General features: G+C 53.1%; 12 protein-coding genes across 12 annotated transcripts; 7 read left to right on the forward strand and 5 right to left on the reverse strand.

Annotated features, from left to right (window-relative positions):
• Window positions 1-9: 9 nt before the first annotated feature.
• On the forward strand, window positions 10-435 carry BJY04DRAFT_224465 (uncharacterized protein; the record flags this gene model as incomplete). Its single annotated transcript, XM_073717974.1, has 1 exon — window positions 10-435. A coding segment is annotated over one exon (426 nt), but the record flags the coding sequence as incomplete, so codon positions are not given.
• A 97-nt stretch (window positions 436-532) lies between these two features.
• On the forward strand, window positions 533-2271 carry BJY04DRAFT_172098 (nucleic acid/nucleotide deaminase domain-containing protein). The gene has a single exon (XM_073709251.1). The coding sequence runs from the start codon at window positions 630-632 to the stop codon at window positions 1929-1931; it is 1302 nt and encodes a 433-aa protein (XP_073564768.1). The 5' UTR covers window positions 533-629; the 3' UTR covers window positions 1932-2271.
• A 247-nt stretch (window positions 2272-2518) lies between these two features.
• BJY04DRAFT_224467 (uncharacterized protein) lies at window positions 2519-3319 on the forward strand (the record flags this gene model as incomplete). Its single annotated transcript, XM_073717975.1, has 2 exons — window positions 2519-2549; window positions 2595-3319. 2 exons carry the CDS (start codon window positions 2519-2521, stop codon window positions 3317-3319), a joined length of 756 nt encoding a protein of 251 aa, XP_073564769.1.
• A 72-nt stretch (window positions 3320-3391) lies between these two features.
• On the reverse strand, window positions 3392-4534 carry BJY04DRAFT_202837 (glutathione S-transferase family protein). The gene is made up of 3 exons (XM_073713269.1): window positions 4215-4534; window positions 3968-4163; window positions 3392-3881 (listed from the first exon to the last, which is right to left on the reverse strand). Exons 1-3 carry the CDS (start codon window positions 4242-4244, stop codon window positions 3448-3450), a joined length of 660 nt encoding a protein of 219 aa, XP_073564770.1. The 5' UTR covers window positions 4245-4534; the 3' UTR covers window positions 3392-3447.
• A 15-nt stretch (window positions 4535-4549) lies between these two features.
• arp1 (scytalone dehydratase arp1) lies at window positions 4550-5271 on the reverse strand (the record flags this gene model as incomplete). Its single annotated transcript, XM_073717976.1, has 4 exons — window positions 4550-4966; window positions 5024-5065; window positions 5139-5194; window positions 5247-5271. The coding sequence occupies 4 exons, from the start codon at window positions 5269-5271 to the stop codon at window positions 4550-4552; spliced, it is 540 nt and encodes a 179-aa protein (XP_073564771.1).
• A 1632-nt stretch (window positions 5272-6903) lies between these two features.
• On the forward strand, window positions 6904-8326 carry BJY04DRAFT_172113 (glycoside hydrolase family 28 protein). Its single transcript, XM_073709252.1, has 3 exons — window positions 6904-7195; window positions 7259-7675; window positions 7746-8326. Exons 1-3 carry the CDS (start codon window positions 6977-6979, stop codon window positions 8202-8204), a joined length of 1095 nt encoding a protein of 364 aa, XP_073564772.1. The 5' UTR covers window positions 6904-6976; the 3' UTR covers window positions 8205-8326.
• A 783-nt stretch (window positions 8327-9109) lies between these two features.
• Window positions 9110-11245, forward strand: BJY04DRAFT_224471 (Zn(II)2Cys6 transcription factor; the record flags this gene model as incomplete). The annotated part of the gene is made up of 5 exons (XM_073717977.1): window positions 9110-9299; window positions 9352-10498; window positions 10559-10587; window positions 10720-10908; window positions 10971-11245. The coding sequence occupies 5 exons, from the start codon at window positions 9110-9112 to the stop codon at window positions 11243-11245; spliced, it is 1830 nt and encodes a 609-aa protein (XP_073564773.1).
• Window positions 11246-11293: 48 nt separating this feature from the next.
• BJY04DRAFT_202843 (nucleobase cation symporter-1 family protein) lies at window positions 11294-13736 on the reverse strand. The gene is made up of 7 exons (XM_073713271.1): window positions 13510-13736; window positions 13397-13463; window positions 13263-13349; window positions 13139-13210; window positions 13010-13093; window positions 11918-12897; window positions 11294-11829 (listed from the first exon to the last, which is right to left on the reverse strand). The coding sequence occupies exons 1-7, from the start codon at window positions 13564-13566 to the stop codon at window positions 11512-11514; spliced, it is 1665 nt and encodes a 554-aa protein (XP_073564774.1). The 5' UTR covers window positions 13567-13736; the 3' UTR covers window positions 11294-11511.
• A 63-nt stretch (window positions 13737-13799) lies between these two features.
• Window positions 13800-17192, forward strand: BJY04DRAFT_172168 (uncharacterized protein). Its single transcript, XM_073709253.1, has 5 exons — window positions 13800-15925; window positions 15973-16076; window positions 16134-16210; window positions 16264-16467; window positions 16523-17192. The coding sequence occupies exons 1-5, from the start codon at window positions 13812-13814 to the stop codon at window positions 17015-17017; spliced, it is 2994 nt and encodes a 997-aa protein (XP_073564775.1). The 5' UTR covers window positions 13800-13811; the 3' UTR covers window positions 17018-17192.
• Window positions 17193-17366: 174 nt separating this feature from the next.
• Window positions 17367-17978, reverse strand: BJY04DRAFT_224474 (uncharacterized protein; the record flags this gene model as incomplete). Its single annotated transcript, XM_073717978.1, has 2 exons — window positions 17367-17867; window positions 17922-17978. The coding sequence occupies 2 exons, from the start codon at window positions 17976-17978 to the stop codon at window positions 17367-17369; spliced, it is 558 nt and encodes a 185-aa protein (XP_073564776.1).
• Window positions 17979-18477: 499 nt separating this feature from the next.
• On the forward strand, window positions 18478-19620 carry BJY04DRAFT_172202 (oxidase ustYa family protein). The gene is made up of 4 exons (XM_073709255.1): window positions 18478-18843; window positions 18902-19027; window positions 19075-19196; window positions 19245-19620. Exons 1-4 carry the CDS (start codon window positions 18630-18632, stop codon window positions 19548-19550), a joined length of 768 nt encoding a protein of 255 aa, XP_073564777.1. The 5' UTR covers window positions 18478-18629; the 3' UTR covers window positions 19551-19620.
• BJY04DRAFT_172193 (DSD1 family PLP-dependent enzyme) lies at window positions 19422-20946 on the reverse strand. Its single transcript, XM_073709254.1, has one exon. It carries the CDS (start codon window positions 20718-20720, stop codon window positions 19617-19619), a length of 1104 nt encoding a protein of 367 aa, XP_073564778.1. The 5' UTR covers window positions 20721-20946; the 3' UTR covers window positions 19422-19616.
• Between the last annotated feature and the right edge of the window lie 2418 nt (window positions 20947-23364).

Genomic DNA, 23364 nt, shown 5'->3' on the forward strand with positions numbered 1-23364 from the left:
GGGGAGAGTGGGGGGGAGACTGCGGTGGGGAGGATCTATGCGTATAGTCAGGATTGTACGTTTCGGACGCATATTAGTGCTGGGGGGAGGGAGTCTGATGGGGAGCGGGAGGAGGGGAGTGAGAGTGGGAAAGGAAAAGGGAAGGGGGATGCCCGGGAGGAGACGACTGGAGGGTGGAAGTGGGGGTTTTTGCGCAGGAAGAGGCGGACTCTTAGTGGGCGTGTTGGAGATGGGAGGCATGACTCGACGGAGGAGATTGTGACGGGGAAGGATAGAGAGGCGAATGGCGATAGGGATAGGAATCTGGAGATGAGGGATATGGATAGTGAAGTTTCGGACAGCGTTGGGGGGGTGTATCAGGAGACGACCTTTGAGATCACGCATGAAGAGGCGGATGAGGAGTTTCAGGGGAGGAGTTATCAGAGCCACCATTGATGAATATATATATATCATGACTAGACACGTAGAATTCAGATATAACATACACTCCGCTTTGCAGGCTTCCGCCAATCAGAACTCACAGCTCCTTGCAGTCAACTTTTTCCGATCGCTCTCCATGCCCCTCTGCGTCCACATCTACCATCTAGGTATCCTACACTTCTCTTCCCACCTCAGCTAAACCCAATATCATGCCGGACTCAATTTGGTCGCACATAACACAAGATGAATTCAGACACCACCTCGTCGAGTTGGAGAAGCAGACGAATGCCGTGCCCATGGATGTCCTAACTGCAGAAAATGACTCACAACACGACAACTCGAGTTTATTCCTGCCGCTGAAACTAGAAAAGCAAGTCGCCGACGACCTCGCTTACATCGCCGCCGTGACCGAAGGAGCTCAGAGCGTGGCAGCCATCTGCCTCGAACAGCACATCACTGCGAATCTCCCCACCATGGTAATCCGCGTAGCCGGTATGGACGCTACGAACGACAGTGTTCAGAAAATGCTGCAAGCTGTGGCTGAACAGCTGCAGTCCCCTCAGTCGACTAGCACCGAGATCATTTTCCAATCGATCATCCAACAGCACGAGCAGAAACTCCTCGGCCGCCTGCGTTCAAGGAAATGGACCAAGCCGAAGCATCTGGCCAGAACGCACAAAAAGCCGTTGTGGCGGGACTTTGAGAATCTCTTGCATCGGGCGCAGCATGTCTATGCTCGGCGGTCCGACCGCAAACTTCGAGACGCAATCGCAGCATTGATTCAGGACATCCGGAGCGTGTATGAAGGGTTCGAGACTTCCGAAACCGAAAACACGCCGGCGCTTCAGGAGCTTGTCAAAGCCACGTTCTCTTGGTGTCAGTCCCCACTCATTGGCGCCTATGCATCTAAACTCGAGAGCGCAGGAGAAACCGCCCAGGTCGCGGCAGCGATCAAAACCCTTCGACAGCTTGAAAAGATCGGGGCGTACTGGAGAATCGCAAACGACCTCGTTGCAGTGGCAAACCAATTTCCGCATCTATTCCGACATGTCGACATTCAATATTTGTCTCCATACCCGAGCATCCCAACCAGCATCGCATACGAATCGTGGGCTCGTACCTGCCACGTCCACGCTGAGGTCCAACTCGTCGTGGAGATCGCAAAGAACTCACACCTGGTCGAGGATAGCACACCATCAACAGATACAATGCAACCACGAACCATCGGCACGAGCAAATACCTCTGCTACCTGTGTTATCTATTCCTCCGCTACCATGGTAGTTTTCAGCTTCTGAGTTCGCATGGCCGCTTATACGACCAGTGGACCGTCCCTGATCTGGCAGAGTACAGCACAGGTACAAGGGAGAAGTTCGCGGGTGTGCTTGCGAGCATGGATGGCTTCGTCAAGAAGCAGATCGAGGAAACTAGATCCGTTGTATGGCGAGCTGAACCAATGACGAGTCGGCAGAATCTGCTCCTGTTGGAGGAGGAAACTGCAGAGGATGCTTGAAGCTCGTCATGACAGGCGTGCTGTACTAAGATGTTGCTGATCTGCTCAGTCTGTATAGCACCACCCGGAGTTAGTGACTGACGGAGATGCGACGGTGCCCAGAGGCCAAGAGCTTGGTATGGAGATAACGACCTAAAAACACAGACATATCCCCGCGCTGACGTCTAGCTGTCATCGCCTCAGCCAATTATATACGGCTGTGTATGCAATCATTCTGAGTCGATCGAGGGGTATGCAGCCCTATCTGCATCTGGGTACGGAGTCCGCTCGGTCCGTAGGAGTTACTGCGAGGCATTGGTTTATCGAGCAAATCACCGCGGGAACCTTAGTGCAGTACGTAGATGTGCTACTTTATGCTCTACTATTTCACGCGTGTTGATATGGCGGGGAGCACTGGGGTTGGCTGATCCAGGTCGTCAACAGTGTCGGCCCCGCGGAGCCGTGCACACTCCAGGATGCGATGCAGTGCTTCAGCTACAAGGAAATAAGAAGTGAAATTAAATCCGACCATGTATAAAGGGCAGAGGAGCCGGCAGGATACGACAACATCAGCAACAACTCTGAATTCCATCCAACACCACTCAACCATGTCCGAGAAGAAGATCATCCTCGTCACCGGTAAGTCCTCCACCATCATTAACAACAACGCAGCTAACCTCTCAGGCGCCACCAGCGGAATCGGCTACGAAACCAGCTACGCCCTAGCCGCCGCATCCCCAAACAACCACGTCCTCATGGGCTCTCGCAGCCTCGAAAAGGGTCAGAAGGCCCTCGCTGACCTGCAATCCCGCAACCCGGCCGGCACCCTAGCCCTCATCCACCTCGACGTAACCGACGACAGCACCATCGCCGCCGCCGTCGAGACCATCACAACCACCCACGGCGTCCTCGACATCCTCATCAACAACGCCGGCATCGCCCTGACGACGACATCCACCGACGCGCGCTCCTCCCTCCTCGAAACCCTCAACACCAACGCCGTTGGCGCATTTGTTCTATCTCAATCCCTTGCCCCACTGCTAAAGAAATCCACCGATCCCCGTATTATAAATGTTTCCGCAGGTCTAGGTTCCATCAGCGAGCGCTCGAACCCGAATTCACCCTCGTACGCGCTCCCGTTCGAGGCGTACCGCATCTCCAAGGCGGCGCTGAATATGGCGACGGCTTGCATGCAGGCGAGCTATGCCGGGTTCGGGGCGAAGGTCTGGGCGTTTTGTCCGGGGTTGGTGGTTACGAATCTAACGGGGGAGGCGGATCGGGGCAGGAGGGAGGCGATGGGGGGTGATAGTGCGGCGGAGGCAGCGAGGGGGGTTTTGGAGATTGTGCAGGGGGAGAGGGATGGGGAGGTGGGTATGTTTGTTAAGAGGGGTGGGCGGTGGGAGTGGTAGATTGAGTACCATAGCATACCTTAGGTACTTTAGGTAGCTACTTCTTCATGATGAAGTTGTTTCTGATTCTGGCTCTGTCTTAGCCGAGCATGACTGTCCTAGCCTAGGTAAATGAATCACTCCAGGACTTACTCCCGCACAGCTGGAAACGGCAGCCCAAAATGATCCAACTCGCCCACAACCTCCTGCATCACCTGCACCTCAACAATCTTGCGAAACCACTTCGACAAAGCCGGATACCGCTTCCACATGGCCACATCCCAAGCCATGTACGCCCCGATCAGCGCCCCGGCGACAAAGAAATCCGCAACCGTCAGCTGCTCCCCGACCAGAAACCCCTTCCCATGCAAATGCTGATCCAGATATGCACATCGCGCCCGAAGCGCCCGCACACTATCATTATGATCCTGCCGAATCACCTGCCGCTTCTCGATCTGCGGGAGCAAACACCCGCCAATAGCGGGGAGGAGATCGCTATTCGTAAAGGACATCCATTTCAGGATCTCGTAGTTGGAGCGTCTAGTCGGGCCGAGGAGGGTGGTGGTGTCGTTTTGGGCGGCAACTGTAGGTATAACAAACAAACAAACAAACAACATCAGTCCTGAACAGCACAAACTGCCGCAGGCAACGGGGATAAAGCAGACGTACAGTAGAGCGTAATCGGGATAAATTCCGTCAGCACGAATCCATCGGCGCCAACGAAGGTCGGGACCTGGCCGAGGGAGTTGACGGCTAGCAGCTTCTGGTATGCCGTAGGGTGTTCTTCTTGCTCGGTGTGGATGATTTCGAGGTTTAGGTTGTGGGTTCTGGCGGTTGCGAGGAGGGCAACGGCGCGGGGGGAGACCTTGATGAGAGGGTTAGTGGGTTGTCGCGGTCTGGATGCTTGGTGGCTTACGGCGTGCGTGTAGAGGGTTCCGAACTTCATCGTGGTGGTTGTGGTGTTGGTGGTGGTGGAATGAGTAGTGAGATATAGCTCTTCAGCTTCAGGGAGGGTGAGTTGTGTTACTTTGAAAATTGAGAGAAGATTAAGTGAGTGAATATGATCGCCCGGGTGGTTCGAGACAGCCCGGATTTTCTGTCTTATCGGACCCTTCCTCCTTGAGTTGGTGCTATGGCGTCACATAGGAATAGGTAATAGGAATAGGTATACAGCCTCCGTTATCATGTTCAAGACACTCCATACCTATCCCTCGTTTCAGAAATACTCTGCTGAAGTATCAACAACCAAATCTACCCACCCACCACCTCAACACCACAACCCACAGCCACCTCCCCCCCCTCCACCTTCCCCCTCATATCCTCAAACACCTTATCAAAATCAAACTCACTCCATCTTGCATGCGGACACAGCCCCGCAAACTTCCACACCCCCTCAACCCTGCTATACCACATCGTCGCCGACCCATGCGAGTGCCCCTTCACCGCAACCGTCGTCAACGTCTCGTCGGTATATCTCTGATGCGCCACGCGCATCTGATGGCATCCGACAATCCGATCGTCCGTGACTTTCTCCCATTTAGACGCGCCGACAAAATGCTGGGTCTTTAGCAGCGGCGTTCCGAGGAAGGAGGGGTCTGCGGCCATGGCGACGAAGGCTTCGGCGGGGAGGTCTTCCCAGAGTTTGTTGAGGACGACGCTGTAGTCAATCTACAAGCATAAGAGTTAGCGACGCGGAGAGGAATAAGGATGAGGGGATGTTGGTACCCTGAGGGTTGGGGCTATGCATTTTCGGAGACGATCCCAGTCCTGGATACAACAGCTGTTAGTCTCGATCTGAACTCACATAATCTGCAGATAACTGATATTAATAGCTGCATACCTTTTCATCGAAGCTCTCGGCCCATTCGAGAAGGGCTTCCTGGCAGCCTGTGACTTCTGGTTGGGAATGGAATCAGCAGGGCCCGTCCTGATACTAATTGCCACGAACCTTCAAAGGTAGGTCTTTTGTCCATGATGATATATAATGCGATCCTCTCAGTCGGTCTCAGAACACGAGTAAAGAAAGTGGGAAAGTCCATCCCAGGATATATAATGGCAACTCTCACTCTCAACCCCGATGAGATCGTTGATATGTTCCTCGTATCGTGATCAAGCGCCCGCTGCTCTGCCAATCCGGAGGTCGCCTTTACAGCCAAGACAACTACCCCGGCGATTGATGTACCATGCTTCCCAGCTTGCCGACTATGGGCCTATTTGCAGCCTGAGACCTACGCTTCGTTCTACTGACCCCGACGGTTATGTGCACTTCGGTGTTTTACGTTTCGGCCTAGGTATATTTCAGTCAACACCACCAGCAGACGCTCTATTCCATCTGTCCTTGATAGAGCCAGGCTCGCTACAACATACCCTTCAAGTCATCGGCCGATAAAGCTATCTTGACCCAGAGTCTTGTACCAGGAGGTAGAGCGTAAGCCCGGTTGCCGATAAGCTGACACTCGGAGATATCCCTGGTACAGCTCGATAATCAAGTTACTCAACCAGACGTAGGGCGTTTATCTAAGCAAGGCGAGCCACTGTCACTTACTTTAACTCGGCAGGTGATTTAGTTTATAGATATCAGGGGCGAAGCTAGTCTAGCTAGCTTTGGAGATATAAGGTCCCCCTGAGGTCTAGCCTTGGTGTTCAGTCCAAGGTACTTAACGAGCAGTCAGCCTGGTGTAACATGACTCGTGTTGATATTTCATGTCAGCCACACAATATCGCCTGAGACATTCTGCAATTCCAACCCGAAGGTTCAATTTGTGGTATGAGCCTGCATGATCAGACTACGAGCGGTAGGGTGCTCAGCTTCACTTCTACAATCCCAGCAGCTACCTGCGTTTTTAGAAAGATTAAGGCTCAATCACGATATTTGAAAGAGCTTGAGACGGAGCTGACGAGACGAAGTGGCACACTCCCTCCTACTGTAGAGACCTCGGCACTGGCAGGTAATTTAGGGCAGCCGAATGATCCGGCAGTATCCACTCAACAATCTTGCTGCCTACCCAGATCTGGCTTTCTATTGGCTCATCGAGAAGGTCAAGCTTCCAATCTGAAACCGCCTGAAGAACTGTTGACTTTTTCTACCAGAGGTTTTCGCCGTCTGTGGGAGTCTAGGAGAGCAGCCGCAAACGAGGTCTAGATTGCCAACGCTGCTGCGGCGTATAGCCGGACGAGTTCGTAGGTCAATGAGCAATTGCTAATAGCTTTTGAATTCATTCTCATTTCTTTGACTGACATTCGAGCTTCAGAGTACACTGCCCCATGGACCGAACCAGACTCAGGCAAGACATGATCAAACAAGGGCAATTAGATCTCACGCCAGGGGTCAAAGCTGACCTAGGGCTCGAACGTGCGTCTCGGCAGAGCGCTGAATGCAGGGTGATTTCCGGCGAAGCTTCACGCGTCTTGTGGAGACAACAGCAATGATTCGCTCTCAGATAGAGTTCTCTTCTAGCTCAAACGGCGGTCGTTGCATGTAGACAACACCCCCATCTATAGATCTCCTATACAGAACGAACTGACCACAACGTCAAGGGCTGCAGAGCTATATAAACCACCAAGCCCCCCCCCCCGCTGTTTTCCTCTCTCTATCATCGTCATTCCTTTCATTTCCTACTTATCAGGGTCTGCTGAGCACACCCTATCCATTCTTTCCCTGAGAAACCTCAACTCACCATGCATTTCTTCAAATCCACCCTCGTGGCCGCGGTCATGGGCGCGATGCTGGCCAGTGCTGCCCCAGCCACAGACCTCGAGGCCCGCTCCTCCTGCACCTTCAAGTCCGCCTCCGCCGCAAAGTCCGGCAAGAAGTCCTGCTCGACCATCACCCTCGACAACATCGCCGTGCCCGCCGGCGAGACCCTCGACCTGACCGGTCTGAAAACCGGAACCACCGTACATCCATCCCCACTTCTTCCCCTCCCGTGACTCCATCCAAATACTAAAAGACTCATATAGGTCATCTTCAAAGGCGAAACCACCTTCGGCTACAAAGAATGGAAAGGCCCCCTGATCTCCGTCTCGGGAACCTCCATCACCGTGAAGCAGGCCTCGGGCGCGAAAATCAACTGCGACGGCGCCCGCTGGTGGGACACCAAGGGCAGCAACGGCGGCAAGACCAAGCCCAAGTTCTTCTCCGCGCACAAGCTCAACAAGTCCCAGATCCAGGGGCTGAGGGTCTACAACACCCCCGTGCAGGGATTCAGCATCCAGTCGGACCATCTGACCATCACGGGCGTGACGATCGATAACTCCGCGGGGACCAGTAAGGGGCATAACACCGATGCGTTTGATATTGGCAAAAGTACCTATATTACCATTGATGGGGCGACGGTGTATAACCAGGATGATTGTCTGGCTATTAATTCGGGAGAGGTTTGTTGTCTCTACTATCCATTCTAGGAGGAAGAAACGAAACGCAGGCTAACACGAAAACTATTTCTAGCACATCACCTTCACCAACGGCTACTGCAACGGCGGCCACGGGCTCAGCATCGGCTCTGTTGGCGGCCGCAGCGACAACACCGTCAACGACGTGACCATCTCCAACACGCAGGTCGTGAACTCGCAGAACGGCGCGCGCATCAAGACCGTCTACAAGGCTTCTGGCTCTGTGACTGGCGTCAAGTTCGAGGACATCAAGCTCTCCGGCATCACCAAGTACGGGATCGTCGTGCAGCAGGATTATCAGAATGGAAGCCCGACTGGCACGCCCACGAATGGAATCAAGGTCGAGGATATCACCTTCAAGAAGGTTACCGGTACCGTGAAGAGCAGCGCGACGGATGTGTATATTCTTTGTGGCAGTGGCAGCTGCAAGGACTGGACTTGGTCGGGGGTTAGTGTTAAGGGCGGGAAGAAGAGTAGTAAGTGTAAGAATGTTCCTTCGGGGGCTTCTTGCTAGAGAGTGGTCTTACTAGAGTGGTTAGATTTTGGAGCGGCGGGGGGTGCAGGTGGACGGTGGCTGGATATCGAGGTATTGGTAGTGTTTAATAGATAAAGAGAAAAGGCTTTCTCCGATTGCGCTCAGAAGAGTCTTGCCAGTGAGATAGAACACATTATTCTCTGCACTGACGCCATTATGGCCCACGTCATGGAATCCGAGAGAGTGCTCGGTCCAGGACGACCCGGATTGAGCCAGGATTCGGACTTTAGTAGTATGGCGACTGTTGCAATTGCATACACGGAGTGTATATCAGCTAGTATATCAGCTATAATCGGGTTGTAGCATGCTGGATCGAAGACAAAGGCATGAAGAGGAACTATTTGCCCGGTCTCTTCCTAGGATACGAGGCCTGGGAGTGCACTGGCTGAAGTTCAAAGATGAGTCCAATTCCTTCCGGTCGCATTGCCCCGAGCTCACTATGCGTATCCAACAGGAAGGGATTCTCGTTGTGATGACTCTGGATCGACCATTGCAGCACCCGTTCCAGAGATCAAACAAGGGTGTTCAACAGCAACAAGCATATGTGGACTTCATCAGGTATACCGCAGCTACTGCAATCGTGTAAGGCAGTCTTAAGCCAGGATGTGTATTCTATATTTGTAGTACCATTCCTCATATTCTACCCAATGGACCCTCAATATCCTGACCCTTCTTGACTCAAGGTATCATTATTGCTTCCTCTTCAAAAAGCTGCCAGCACTACCCTAGACGTTGAACAGATATAGAGCCATGTCCCCAATCGTCTCCGGACCAGATAGACCAGATCGAAACAGGTTAGCTTCCGTTTTCTATCGGCCAACCTTCGGTCAACTTCCTCCCCAAATTTCTCTCTCCTGAATGTAGTGAGCTCCTCCACTCTATCCATGGATCCTCAACCCACCGAACCCAGCCCTTTGGAGCAGCCTGTCGGCACTGAAGACCCCAGACCTCCCCGCCGATTCAAAGTCCGGAGCAGCTTCGGCCAGACCCGCCAGCCGAGAAGCCGCAAGAACCGCCCCTGCGACGTCTGCCGGAGGCGCAAGACCGCCTGTGTCATTAATGGAGAGCCTCCTTGTTAGTCATACTACTCATCCTGATCCAGTATGCGGACTTACCTATAGTTTAGGTGTCTTCTGCCGAAGTCGGGGGTTGGTCTGTCAGTCTGTCACTACCACACATTCCAGGCGGCATCTACCCTCCTCCACCAGCCCCCGGCCTGCACCGGCAGTAGCCATCCACAATGGCTTGCTTCAACCGACATCAGTAAATCGTGGCAATAGTCAAGCCCCCCCACCCAGTCAAGGCCATCCGGAAAATGTCCAATCGCTTGAAGACGCCCCCGACCGAACAGCCCACTCCATGGGCCTCGCATCCGAGCAGGACCCTATATTCCTCGGTCTCTTCGGCTCGATCCTTCTCAGCGAACAGGACGAGATAGATGCCAAGTATGTACAGGTCCACGACGGCCGTTCCGATCCCAACAACCACCCAGTCCATTTCCTGCTCCTGCAGGATGAATTTCCCGCGCACACAAATGAAGCCATGCAGGAAGCTTCCGACGAAATTGAGAAATTAGTTAGCCCGCATAGCGCAGCGCTGGTGAGACTATACTTCAGACACGTCCATCCCGGGCTTCCAGTCCTGTCGAAAAACCGCTTCCTCCGCCAGTATCGCACGGATAAGATGAAGATTCCTGCGTCCTTACGCGGGGCCATCTACGCCATGGCTTGTGTTTTCTGGAACTGGGACAAGACCCTTCCGACGGTCTGTCCGTTCCAACAGTATCAGCTTGTGAATTATGCGCACGCCTCGCTGCGTCGGGAACTCGAGGCGCCGAATCTACTGAAACTAGCAGCGTGCCTCTTGCTCATGCACACGCAGCCACCGGAGATTGACAGCGTTGAGTCGCCTAGTCTTTGGATTCTCGCGTCCCAGGCTACAGCGTGTGCGCAGATGATCGGTCTGCACCAGGACCCTGAGCAGTGGAGGATTTCAGAGTGGGAGAAGAGAGCACGGTGGAAGCTGTGGTGGGCTGTGTTTGTTAATGACTGCTGGTCTGCTGTTGCGCATGGGAATCCGCCGCATATTGCCGCTGGGTCGTTCAATACCAGACGGCCGACTATGGATGATTTGAGATGTGGTGAAAGTGTCGAGCCTGAGTTGGCCTATTTAGTGGATGATCGGGGTGAGACATTCCGAATTGAGGATGGAGCTCGGTTTCTAGAGACGGTCCAGGTTGCGTGTGAGATGCGGGCGATTCTAGACTGTAGCTGGTGAGGCAACGACTCTGAGTAATATCTGGACAGTCATCGGCTAACAGTATTCTGATTTAGTCAGGTCAATTCCACAGCGCAGTCACGCAGTACGCTCGTGGAGATCCGCGAGGGACTAAAAGAATGGCACAGCCTCCTGCCAACCTGCATAGCAACAAGCTCGTCTCCAAATAACGGCATGCCCCTTTATGCTTTTTCCAGAACTCTCTAACCTCTGACAGGCCCCCTCCATCTCTCCTACTACGCAACCCAAGCCCTCCTCTTCCGCGGCCTCATATACCCCATCACTAGACCCTCGCCGTCTCCAAACTCCCAACAATGGCTCTCCACAGCCCTGCATCAATTCCAATCATTTCCAGCTCTCATGGAGGATATTACAGCCTCGTCACTCGGAGCTTTCTGGCCGCGCCGTACGTCCTTACCCTCTCTGCTACTACTCTGGGCCCTCAACTAACGTTGGAAACCACATCAGACTCCCGCTCCCAGCTAATCCTGTGCGGAAATTTCCTCATCTACCTCTTTCTCCTCGCCACCGAGCCGCGCGACATCGAAGATGCGTACCGACTACTGGAAAGCTTGCAGAGCTGTTTAGAGCGGTTGATCGCGTGTCCAGAGGTAGAGTTGCGTGGCAGGTTACTTCTCCGCCCGACGATGCTGAGGGTTAATTCGTTCTTTGCGAGAGCGGGGGAGTTTATTGCGCATGCGAGGGGTGTTAGGGGGAGGGAAATTGGTGGGAGTCCTGCGTAGCGAGTTCGATGGTTTGCTTTGCGGTATAGAAAGGCGATATTAATGTGCGTCTATGATAGCTATCGAAACCGAAAGCCGGGCCTGATCCCTACAGAACCTCTTGGGCGGTTGAGCGTTGAGTATATAGCAAGCTCGAGCTTTTACTGTTACTACGATACCGGGAGACATCTCTCCGCGGGACACAACCTAAAAACACTTTCTAATGTCCAGATACAACCGATATCGCAGTATCTTTGTTCCCTGAATCTACTCAACATGAACTTGTCTTAATACTTCCCCCGAACCATCTCCGTCCGCGCTTCAATCTCAAGCTCATTCTCATCCGCATTCTGCGCAACCACCACCTCCCCGCCCTCGCCCTCGTAGATCCGCTGGAGATCCCGGGCACTCATGCCGTCCTTCACGAACGCATCGAGCCGCTTATCAGGAACAGCCCAATGAAGGAATGTATGAACCGCCGCGCTGGACAGAAACCCATAGAGGTAGTTCAAGTAGTACAATTCCGTCGCGCCGTCTGAGACAGTTATCGAGGTGTTGACGGCGGCAACGAAGCCCGGCATGCAGGGAACGACGCCGATGATCCACTACCAATATCGCAATTAGTTATCTGGCCCTGGTATTCGAGATAGAGAATGAGGGAGGGGATGTGGTTTTCTGGAAGGCTGGACTCACCGCAATCGGCGCGCGCCAGTTCACGCCCTTGTTGAACCAGTAGATGCTCTCCTTGTCTCCTCTATAGAGATCCTCGACTTTGACCTTTGAGCCGCACACGATGAGATAATGTGCTGCCATTAACCCCGTCATCGGTGCTAGGAAGACTCCGTACCCGGAAAGGACGGTCAGGAATATCGTCGCGGTATTCACGAGCTTCCAGGGGTTGACAACGGGGCTGAAAAGCGCGATGATGTATGCGCCGCGGCGGATATTGATCCACTGCGGGAAGACGGATGCCAGATCCAGACCACCGGGGATTGCGTTTCCCGGAAGGTTACTGCCTAGCTGGGAGATTGAGAGCGCCAGACCAGCGAAGAACACCGCGGCGCGGGTACCCGCCGTGTTATCCTTTTCCAGCAGTGCGACGAACAGCGTGGGTGGGTTCCAGACTGCGTCGCCGCCGAGGCGGTTCTGCGTTGCGGCTGTGACGAGGATGCCGATTACGGAGCCGATGATGCTATACAGCGGGAAGGCAAATGCCTGGCCCCAGATTGCGTGGGCAGGGCGCGGGGCAAGGCGGCTGAAGTCGTTCTGGTTGAGGATTCCGGCGGCGATGGCGCCGATTGTGGACATGGTGCCGTAGATCATTAGCCAGGCTGTGGAATTGGGCCCGCCTGTTGCGGGGATGGCGGCGTTGTTTGTGAGGGTTGAGCCGAAGCCGTCGGGGCCCATTGTTGCGAGGGACCAGATGAGGAGCACGAGGAAGAAGGTGAGGGTTATGGCGGAGGAGATGTAGAAGAAGAGTTGGATGCGGTGCGGGCGGATCCAGAGGGCGGGGAGGCTGAGGACGCAGAAGATGATGTAGCAAACGAATTCGGCGGTTGTGGTGCCTGTTGAGGCGGGGATGGTGTTTGGGATGGCGGTTGCGAAGTCGGGGTCCCACGAGAGGAGGATCAGATAGATGCATTGGCCGCCGACCCAGGATTGGAAGCCGTACCTACAGAGTACGGAGTAGCTAGTTAGTATCTAGTGAGGGAAACAAGTTAGATGCCCTTACCAGACTGATGGAGGTTAGCATGCATCATAATGATTGAGGCTAGTGTAACCTACCAATACCTAGGAATATTCGATTCCAGATCACAAACTGCGAGCCCCATAGTCCCCAAACCGCGCGACTGAAAACAGGAAATCCAACTGTCTAGTTAGTCTCTGATCCGCATGGAAGAGTCGGTAACTTACTGTGATAGTATGCTCCAGCAAGTGAACTGGCGATGAGGGCGCCGGTTGCGATGATATTACCAAGAATAATAGCTTTGAAGTCAGTTCTAGCACAATTTCCTAGATGATGGATGACAGAACTCACAGATGATTGCTTGCCACCAAGTGAGCCCTAAAGGGATGAGTGAGCTACCGGTCAGGTAGGTGGCGATAGTACAGTTGATCAACAGCCCTGAGGGTATCAGCGTGATCTAAACAGATGAATAAAAGCTGTCGTACAGAAATTGTGAAAGGATGAGAAGGTCCAGGTTCGTCGCTCTGCCTCGACAGGGCGGATATCTTCGTTCTAGACCCGTTAGCAAGGTCGGGCGAGTCGATCAGGGAGAACTCACAATCCATCGAGACTCGTGTGGCAACTCGATCCTCTTGAGCAGCGCGGAGACCCCCATCGTCGGTCTTCTGTCACTCTCTGATGATATAGATGAGTCGATGCCGGAGGGAGATGGATGACTTTAATGCGAGTTGGAGCAGTCCGTTCCCTCTTATCTCGGCAGACTCCACAGAGTCAGCTGAGATTGGCGAACTACCCCAACTCGTCGGCCAACTCCCCTCCATCGGCCAACTACCACAATCCATACTTAAAACCCTCGCCATCTTCCACAGAGGAAACGATGACTCCTACTCCTCTCCCAACATGTCCCTCTACAGAATCGGCGTCGACGTCGGCGGCACAAACACCGACGCCGTCATCCTCGACCTCCGCGCCAGCGACACCCCCGGTCGCGGCGTCCTAGCCTCCTACAAGGCCTCCACAACCCCGGACATCACCAGCGGGATCGAAAACGCCATCCGCGCAGTCTTGGAAGAGTCGCAAGTTGACCAGGTGCGCGTGCTAAGCGTCACCATCGGCACTACACACTTCATCAATGCCCTTATCGAAGCAGATACCCGACGACTCGACCGGGTTGCAGTCGTGCGCCTCTGCGGGCCGTTCACGCGGCAGATCCCGCCGTTTTCTGATTTTCCGGTTGGGTTGAGGGGTGTTCTTGATGGAGGGGCGTATTATCTTGACGGCGGGTTTGAGATTGATGGCCGGGAAATTGCACCGTTGAATGTCGAGCAGATTCGAGAGACGGCAAGGGAGATTGTTGCCTCGGGCGTGAAGACAGTGGCTCTCGTTGGGGTGTTTTCTCCTCTGGACACGGAGGGGCTGCAGGAGGAGCGGTGCAGGGAGATCCTCACAGACACAGAACCCGAACTACAGGTTGTGTGCTCACACGACATCGGGCCGACGGGTCTGCTGGAGCGCGAGAATGCTACGATTCTAAATGCAGCGATCTTACGGACCGGTCGGCGGGTTAAGAATGGGTTCCGACATGCGATGGCTCGCTTGGGGCTCTTATGCCCGCTGTACCTGTCGCAAAACGATGGAACGCTCATTGACGCCGACACAGCCGCTGAGTTCCCGATCAAAACATTCGCGAGTGGGCCGACGAACAGCATGATTGGTGCTGCCTTTCTTGCTGGCATTGATCAGACGAAGAGGACTATCGATGGCGAGCAGGCGGACGAGGCGCAGATTATCGTCGTGGATATCGGCGGCACAACCACGGATGTTTGTGCGTTACTTCCATCGGGCCTCCCTCGGCAGGCTCCGGGCTTTGTAGAGGTTGGCGGCGTTCGTACGGCGTTTTCAATGCCTGAGGTCGTTTCGGTTGGCCTTGGTGGCGGAAGCATTGTTCAGATCGACCCTGATACTGAAGAAGTGACTGTCGGTCCGAGCTCCGTCGGCCATGCGATTCGGAAGGAGGCCAAGGTGTTTGGCGGCAGCACGCTCACTGCGAGCGATATTGTCGTTGCCATGGGAAAGGCGGCGCTTGGTGATGCATCGCTGGTGACGGAGATCCCCAGCTCGATTGTCGAGAACGGCCGGAAACGAATTAAGAAAATGATCGAGGGAGTCATCGAGCAAATGAAGGTCTCAGCTGCTCCGGTTCACGTCTTGCTTGTCGGTGGCGGGGCGCTGCTCGTTACCGATGATCTCGACGGGGTGGAGAAGTGCACTCAGCCTATACACCAAGGGGCTGCAAACGCAGTCGGCGCGGCAATTTCCAAAGTCTCAGGAGAGGTCGATATGGTCGAGCTGTTGGATGGTAAGGACGAGAGTGCTATCGTGGACGCCGCGCGAAAAAAGGCGATCCAGCTTGCGGTGGAGAAGGGCGCGGCAAGGGAGGATGTTCGAGTCGTCGAGGTCCATAAAATGCCGTTGCAGTATATGCACAAGGGCGCAATGCGCATTCAGATCAGGGCTGTCGGGCCACTTGCTGTTCCTGATGGACTGACGCTCCCTCCGTCTCCTCCCTTGCCAATCACTGAGGATGTAGATGCGGATGAGGGCGAGAAGATCAAGATTCCCAATGCACTAGAATCAACAACAAGAATCTCTGCCAAAATTGACCTGGGATCTTATCGTCCGGATGTGAGAGATGGAGTCTGGTATGTCTCGGAGGTTGATCTAGAGTTAATCTCCACTGGCTGTGGTATCCTGGGCACAGGAGGTGGTGGTCCAACGCACCACGAGTACCTCAAAGGTTTACACTGCCTCAGAAACGGGGGAGAGGGCAAGATGCGCATTGTCTCGCCACAGTCCTTAAATGACAATGATATCATCTGTTTCGGCTCGTGGTATGGCAGTCCGAGTGTGATCAACGAACGCATTGCCGGAGGTACAGAGATCACTACCGGCATCAACGCAGTCAACAAAATCCAAGGGATAAAAAAGTTCCACGGCGTGATACTCGACGAAGTGTATGTATTGACGTCTCCACCTTCTCGACTTTTACTGACAATTCTAGGGGTGGTGGTAATGGATTAAGTGCTTTCCCAACCGGCGTACATTTCGACGTTCCCATCGTCGATGGTGATGCTATGGGCAGAGCTTACCCAACGATGTATCACGGTGCGTCATCTTCCTTCAATTGGCAGAGTAAATGACACTCGCTGACAATCACTCCAGCTACATTCAGCGTCTACGGCCACTCCCTCGTCCCATGTGTCCTATCAGACGCACGAGGAAACACCTCCGTTGTGATGGTGAGTTAGTCTTAAGCACACTCTCCATATGAGCTATTCACTGACACCATTAGAACACCGACACACCGCAAAGACTTGAATCCATCCTGCGAACAACCGCCATAGAGCTAGGTCTTGCCTGTGCCGTCTGCGCCAACCCACTACCCGGCTCCGCGATAAAAGCCCACGGCGTCCCAAACACCATTTCCCAAGCTTGGTATCTCGGCCGCGCGGTGCACATGGCGCAACGCCAGAAGATCAACCTCGTTGATGCTATTGTAAGTTACCTATTGCCTCTTAACGAATATTATACAGCAATTGCTGACTTTACAGTTCTCCGTTTGCGCCGGCAGATTGCTCTTCAGCGGTAAAATCATCGATGTCCGTCGGCATGTCGGCGGGGGTTACACGATGGGCAGCGTCCTCATCGCCCCCCTAGGCGACGAAGAGCGCGAGCTGGAGCATCACACACAGACTTCCAGTTCGAACGTCACCGACAGCCAGAGCCACATGATCATTCCCTTCCAGAACGAGTATCTATATGCGTCCCTCACGGACTCCACAGCCTCAGAGCAGTCCCAAAAGATCGTTTGTACAGTCCCCGACCTGATTTCGATTCTCGGGCAGGACGGTGAGGCAATTGGCTCGCAGGACTTGAGGTTCGGATTGAGGGTTAATGTCATCGCGTTACCTGCTCATCCGCTGTGGAAGACGGAGAAAGGGCTGGCGGTTGGTGGACCGCGGGGGTTCGGGCTGGATATGCCGGTTGTTGAGGTTGAGGGCGGGTTTACGGAGGCGAGAAGTGTCATTGAGGAGTTTGGGTCGTAGAATGAGGTGTTGTCACACTACTCATCAGTGTAAGTTATTATAGACGAAGCTATTGAGCTTTGGCCGAAGCCGATATAGAAGTTCGGTTAGTAGTGCATGTCAAGTGTACACATACAAGGCAGCACTTACGAAAGACTGCAACGAAAATTAAAAACTAGATTCAAATTCACGAAAAGGTCTGGGCTCGCATTCGATTCGATCCGATGTGAGAGTGTCTTTATACCTAAATACCATGCAGCCGTCTTCCCTTGCGTTTTAATCCTCTCACTGAATGATGTGCCGTATTCATCATAATCCTTGATCACATCTAATCATAACTCTTCTTTGACCCAGGGACTTCATAGACCCTCTACTCCTCCCGCTTTCCTACCCAGCCGAACTCGGTGTATCCGTTTGCTGCTTCCACTGTAGCATCTTGGGTCTCTTCGGTGTCACGCTTGCCGTTACCCTGCCAGCCAAACTCGGTGTAGAAGTTGGCAGCTTCCACGGTGGCATCCTGCCCCTCTTCAGCGTCACGCTTGCCATTGCCCTGCCAGCCAAACTCGGTGTAGAAATTTGCTGCTTCCACGGTGGCATCTTGCGCTTCTTCGGCGTCACGTTTGCCATTACCCTGCCAGCCAAACTCGGTATAGAAGTTGGCAGCTTCCACCGTAGCATCCTCAGTAGCCTCGGCGTCGCGTTTGCCATTGCCTTGCCAGCCGAATTCCGTATAGAAGTTGGCCGCTTCCACAGTGACATCCTCGGCAGATTCGACGTCGCGTTTTCCGTTACCCTGCCAGCCAAACTCGGTATAGAAGTTGGCGGCCTCGACAGTCGCTTCCTGGCTGTTGCTACTATCTCTAGCAAAATCCTACATCTGCATCGGCAAATATCACAGGGTAGTGACAGACTAGATGGTACTTACCGCAGGTAGAGCCAGGGTAGCCCCGATTAGCAGAGCGGCGGTGAGGAGGATCTTCATTTCGAACGTGGAGAGAAATACGTTTTGAATGAGAGAGAAATTGATTTTGAATGCTCAAGGCAGAGGGAGTGTGGGTTGTTGCGTCTGTATGAAGAGGGTGTTTAATTGAGGACATCAAGGTCGTTTTTATACCCTTCTCGTCACAACCTCAAGATTCCTCTGATAGAAGGCAGACGAATGTCGACGTCGCCAAGCGCCGATGAGGTACGTTTACGAAGTAGATTAACCTCGCGGGAGCCAATCTCGATATTGCTGAAGAGAGATCTACATCACCCGCATAGAGAGTAACTTGATCGGGGTTAGGTAGCTGTTATGACCTCGTATTCTGCGCCGTATTGACAGTCGCAAGCCCAATTAGATGCGCTCTGCGCTGCAGTAAGTGGGCTCCGAGTACGCTGGCGAACGTATGCGTATGCATGCTTACGGAGGCAGCCCTACGGGGCCTCTTATTTGATGAAAGTCCCAGTCAAGGGTCTATCCGAGTACGATCGGGCCGTCCGAAATCTACCACAGGGCTGCCGGAAGGCGCAATCAAGTTTCGATCATTCGTTTCCATCATACTAATTAATCTCGCCATCCCCGGTGGCTTGACATCCACGTCGTACTCTCTCTTTCCTCAACCCCCACTGCAAGATCAAAAGTCTTTGCAACATGAACGACGCAAAATATCATAATCTTGAAGGAAGCGGCGATGAGGCAGATGCGTTTCTCAGCGATCAAACAAATCGCAAGCGAGAAAGCCGCTTGAGTCTCTCGCAATATTTCACCTACGCGGCACTGGGCGTTAGTGTCCTGATCAATATTTTCTGGCTATATGACATGCTGCGGAGGTCGGGGGACATGCGGATCCCAAATCCTCTGTTCTGTGCGTACGCCTCTGCTCATCAGCTGGATGATCTGTATTAAACAAGTGTTTTCAACAGCACCGGCAAACCGGATCATTGAGTACAAAACACAGACGTTCTTTAGTGGGTTTGGTGACGAGCAAACACCATATATGGGTCCGCCGACAGAGGAGTACGACGCAGCTTGGGAGGATCTGTATAACTGTATGCCTCTCGCTTCATCTCTATAGACGTCTACTAACATACTTCAGACGGCATCATCAAGATTCCCAAATCTGACGCCGCACAACTAGTCAACCACACACTCCCTCTGTCCTCTGACCCAGGGAAGTACGTCGTCGAGCTTGACGTCTTCCACCAACTACATTGTCTAGTGCGCTCTCCCCTCCCCGGCAATCAATAAACCAAGCTAACTACCCAGCACCACCTCCACAAAAAAGCCTGGGGCCACACTATGGGTCTAAATGAAAGTGACCCCTCTGCTGTTTCCGCCTTCTGGGAGCATCTCGACCACTGCTCTGAGTCTCTCCGGCAGAGCCTCATGTGCTCATCAGATGTATCTACCATTCACTGGGCGTGGTCGGACGAGCATCATAAATGGCAGGCTGATGGGCGGGTGGCGCATACGTGTCGCGACTTTCAGGCGATTCGGGAGTGGGCCTTTGAGAGGACAGCGGGGGTGGTAGACTTCGATACTTGGGTGGCTGATCCGTTGAGGGGGCAGTGAGTGCTTGGAGAGACATTTGCTTGATTCCCGTTATGCTCTATGTATAATTGATGGAGAACTCTTCAACTACTGAACCTTCCCCCTTGAATCCACCTTCCAGATCTCCTCAATCACACCCTTCCGGTGGGCATAGTAGTAGTCATGCAGGTTGATCGTCGGGTCAATATGGCTCGGAATCATCTCCACCCGATCCCCAATCCTCAAATCCGGGGTCCCCTCCTCCCAGAACAGCGCGCCATGTTCATCTCCCAAATTCTCATGCCTATACCTCGAGTCCTTACACTCAGCCAATCCACTATCCGTGGTCAGGGACTTCAACCCCGTATCAATCGTAACCTGGCGATCGCCCTGCTTGCTGATAACCGTCGAAAGCAGCGTCAAGCTATTCGAGTAGAACGTCCCAACCGCATTCCGATAGTCGGTGTCCATGAAAATAAACGACCCAGGCTGCAACTCCGTCACACCAGGAACAGTCGCACAGAACTCCGCAGTCCCCGTCCCCCCCGTCGTAACAACCTCGATATTAAACCCTGCTTTGCGCAGCGCCTCCGCAGTCTCAGTCAGAACCCTCATCGACTCAAGACACTGCGCCTTGCGCTCCTCCCTGCTATGCAGATGCTGCAGATGCCCCTCATATCCCTGCACGCCAATCAACCGCAAGTGTTTAAGACCAGCAACATGTCTCGCCAGCGCAAGCGCCGGCTCACCAGCCTTGACCCCCGTGCGATGCAACCCGACATCTAGATCAATCAAGACATCAATCGGTTTCTCCACCCCCGCCCCCTCCAACGCCTCATTGATCGCACTAGCCCCAACTTCACTATCAACCACAATCCTGATCCCATTATATCGCCGAAACAACTCCACCAACCTCGCGACTTTGACCTTTCCAATAATCTCGCATGTGATCAGGATATCATCGAACCCCGCAGCGGTGATGGCTTCAGCCTCGGAAATCTTCGCGACGCAGCAGCCCGTTGCGCCTGCGGCGACGAGCTTGTGAGCGAGAGCGGCGCTCTTGGTTGTTTTGAGGTGCGGGCGGATTTTCAGGCCGGTGGGGAGCAGCGTGGAGAAGAGGTTTTGAATGTTAGATTCCATGAGGTCGAGGTCGACGATCATGGAGGGGGTGTCGAGGTCGGTGAGGGAGTCGCCGATCTTGGGGGCGTACATGGTTGTTGGAGAGGTCGGTGGTAGTAGTAGAGTGGGAGGAGAGAAGGAGAAGCTGGAGAGATGGGATAGAGGAGCGGTGAAAGAGCAGCAGGGGCAGTTGGAGACGTGATGTGAGGGGTATTTATCAAGGGGCTGGACAGGGCAGGGCAGGGTAGCAGTCCATTGTTGCACGCCTTACAATGATACTACGCAGCTTATCTTATCTGTCTTTCCCCTCATTACCCCCTCGTTCATTTCTTGGCGTGTTTGCATGCTCTTTTCCAGATATCAGAACTCGATGGTGATGCCCTTCAGTGAGCCCTAATCGCGGGAACTGGCCTTGCGTAGTCAATAATACAAAGAGCGGAGCAGGATTTATGTTATGCTTAGCTGTGCTAATCCTACTTGTAGCGACCCTAGCAATTTAGTTGGTGGCTACCCGTAGCTCATGGTTTATATATATTTCTGCTGCTGTGGGGAAAGCGAACAGCTATTATCATGAACGAAGCTTCGGTGAGAACCCCTGATTACTATATCAATTTACACGAACATAAACTTAAAATCTCTTCTACAATCAAAGTGCTTTCAACTTTCTCTAAACCAGGTCATTAGATCGTCAGCCAAGCGGGCAAATCTAGCTTCCCACAACATGTCGAACGATATGCTCGCTTTCACCACCAAGCTAGTGCGAAAAGACGCGGCTAGAAAGCTGACAGGTCTTGTAATGAAGAGGTGAGGGTCCCGGCATGCATAAAGGTAGATCTACAGGGTTGTATGCGCACGTTGACTGTCCATATAATGATCGGATTTCCGGTTATCCTCCAGGACAGATACAAGTAAAAAGACCCTCCCCTTGACTGACCCCAATCCATGGACCAGAGATGGGGCTGAGGCGGAAATCCTCGACCGGAGGGTGACCCTGTCTGGTGGTTTTGTGATACGAATGTCGCAACGCAGGTCGTCCCTAGACTGAATACAGGCTTGAGGGACTTGGTATGTTTCCAATAGACGACCGCGCGAGCTTCTACGCCTGAGTAGTACCAGAATTAACTTTCTTCTTCTTTATAAAGTCCTTGAAACGGTTGCTACATAAACAGTATAACATCAAAGCTTCTGTCGAAAAGCCTACACCTTATGCGGTTTCAATTGATTGAGGTCATGCTGTAATCAAATGATGACCACGCATGTACAAGGCAGAGAGCGGAAGCTTGCTGCGTACTTCGCGAGACTACAGCCGTGGCCAGAAACTGTTCGGCAGCTATGCTGGAGTTATGGTTAGACCTATACATCAACTTGGGCGTTTGGCTTCATCCGATGCAGTCGGATACCAGTGAGCCGATCACTAAATCCGAGGAATTGATCGGGCAAAGAAGTTCACTACAAAGGCAGTAAAAAGATTGAATGATGCGATGGTAATCCTGCTACCTTTGTCCTTCCTATAAATGTTAGGATAGAGGCCTGCAATATAATGAAGAATCTCAAGTTATGTGAAATGGATTTCTCGTACTATCCCACTAACCCATTGACAATATTCACGGTTCAAGTGCCAGATACCCCGTAGGGCTTTTCTCTAAGAATGTATAGTTAGATATGGCTTGGAAATCGTGCTCATGCTGGTATAGGATATCCTGTGGAGTCGACAGGCGCTACTAGTAACGGTAGTGCGCACTAGCCCGGATTATCCCAGCACACATAATCATGAATCACGCATGAATAACCGCAGGACCTTGCATGATCTACACCAGAACCATGGTATAAACAAGGAATACGGCCCCCATGTTTTGGATTCTGCTCTAGGCATTGCTCGTGGAGTACCCAGACACCCAGAGTACAGATTCAGCGACAGCTACCCCGGCCACGCCACACAGTCGGACGGCGGCCCGGCGAGCCAAGGGTTCATCAGTACGTAGGAGTTTTGTGGAGTACCACACAAGCGAATTGAGCTTGCCAGATTTGGTCATGCCTGGAGATGTTTCATGAGGTGAGAATTCAGCAATCGCTCTCGCCGTCGTCGAGTTTCCGGTAAGGAGTGTTAGGGAGCGATCACAATCAATGGTAACAAGATGGCATTCGATAAACTGCACGTACAACGAAGAACAAGGCCTTATTCCATTCTTAGAACAGCTTTCATGTTGAGCAAGGCCCGAGACCAGCCAATTCGAAGCTTCACCCGCAGCGCTGGGCATAGGGTCAGGGGGTGTCGGGAGGCGCCGGCTAGTGTCACTCCCTCGTGCTGCTGTACTCGGTTGCAGTCCCAGCTCCAGTCGCAGTAGGTGCCTGGTGATCTCTCGTTTGCCTTCCTGTCATGGTAACATGTTTCGTCCAATCCCAGGGCAGAATCGAGTGAAACTCCTCCAACTCCTTCCCAAGGGTGAGCGGTACAGGCTGGGCAATCATAGCCTACGGACTACAGCTACAACCACCATCGATGTGAGACATAACTGGCCACCGACGTCACATCGCAATACAAGTACAGTCTGCAACGAACCAATGATAGATTAACCCGTCTCTCGTGGGCGTAGAACAACTTGCTGAGCTCACTGATCCAGAAGTTCTCTCTAGTTTAGGTCTTGAGAGTCAGTGGCGTTGGGCTTCCGGACTCGGGTTGCTTGTGTTTCTAGACAGAGTAGTGTTGGCGCGGATAGGGGTGGAATTGAATCGCTGT

Source organism: Aspergillus karnatakaensis (assembly GCF_047715665.1).
Source record: "Aspergillus karnatakaensis strain CBS 102800 unplaced genomic scaffold BJY04scaffold_92, whole genome shotgun sequence".
Classification (NCBI taxonomy): Eukaryota; Fungi; Ascomycota; class Eurotiomycetes; order Eurotiales; family Aspergillaceae; genus Aspergillus; species Aspergillus karnatakaensis.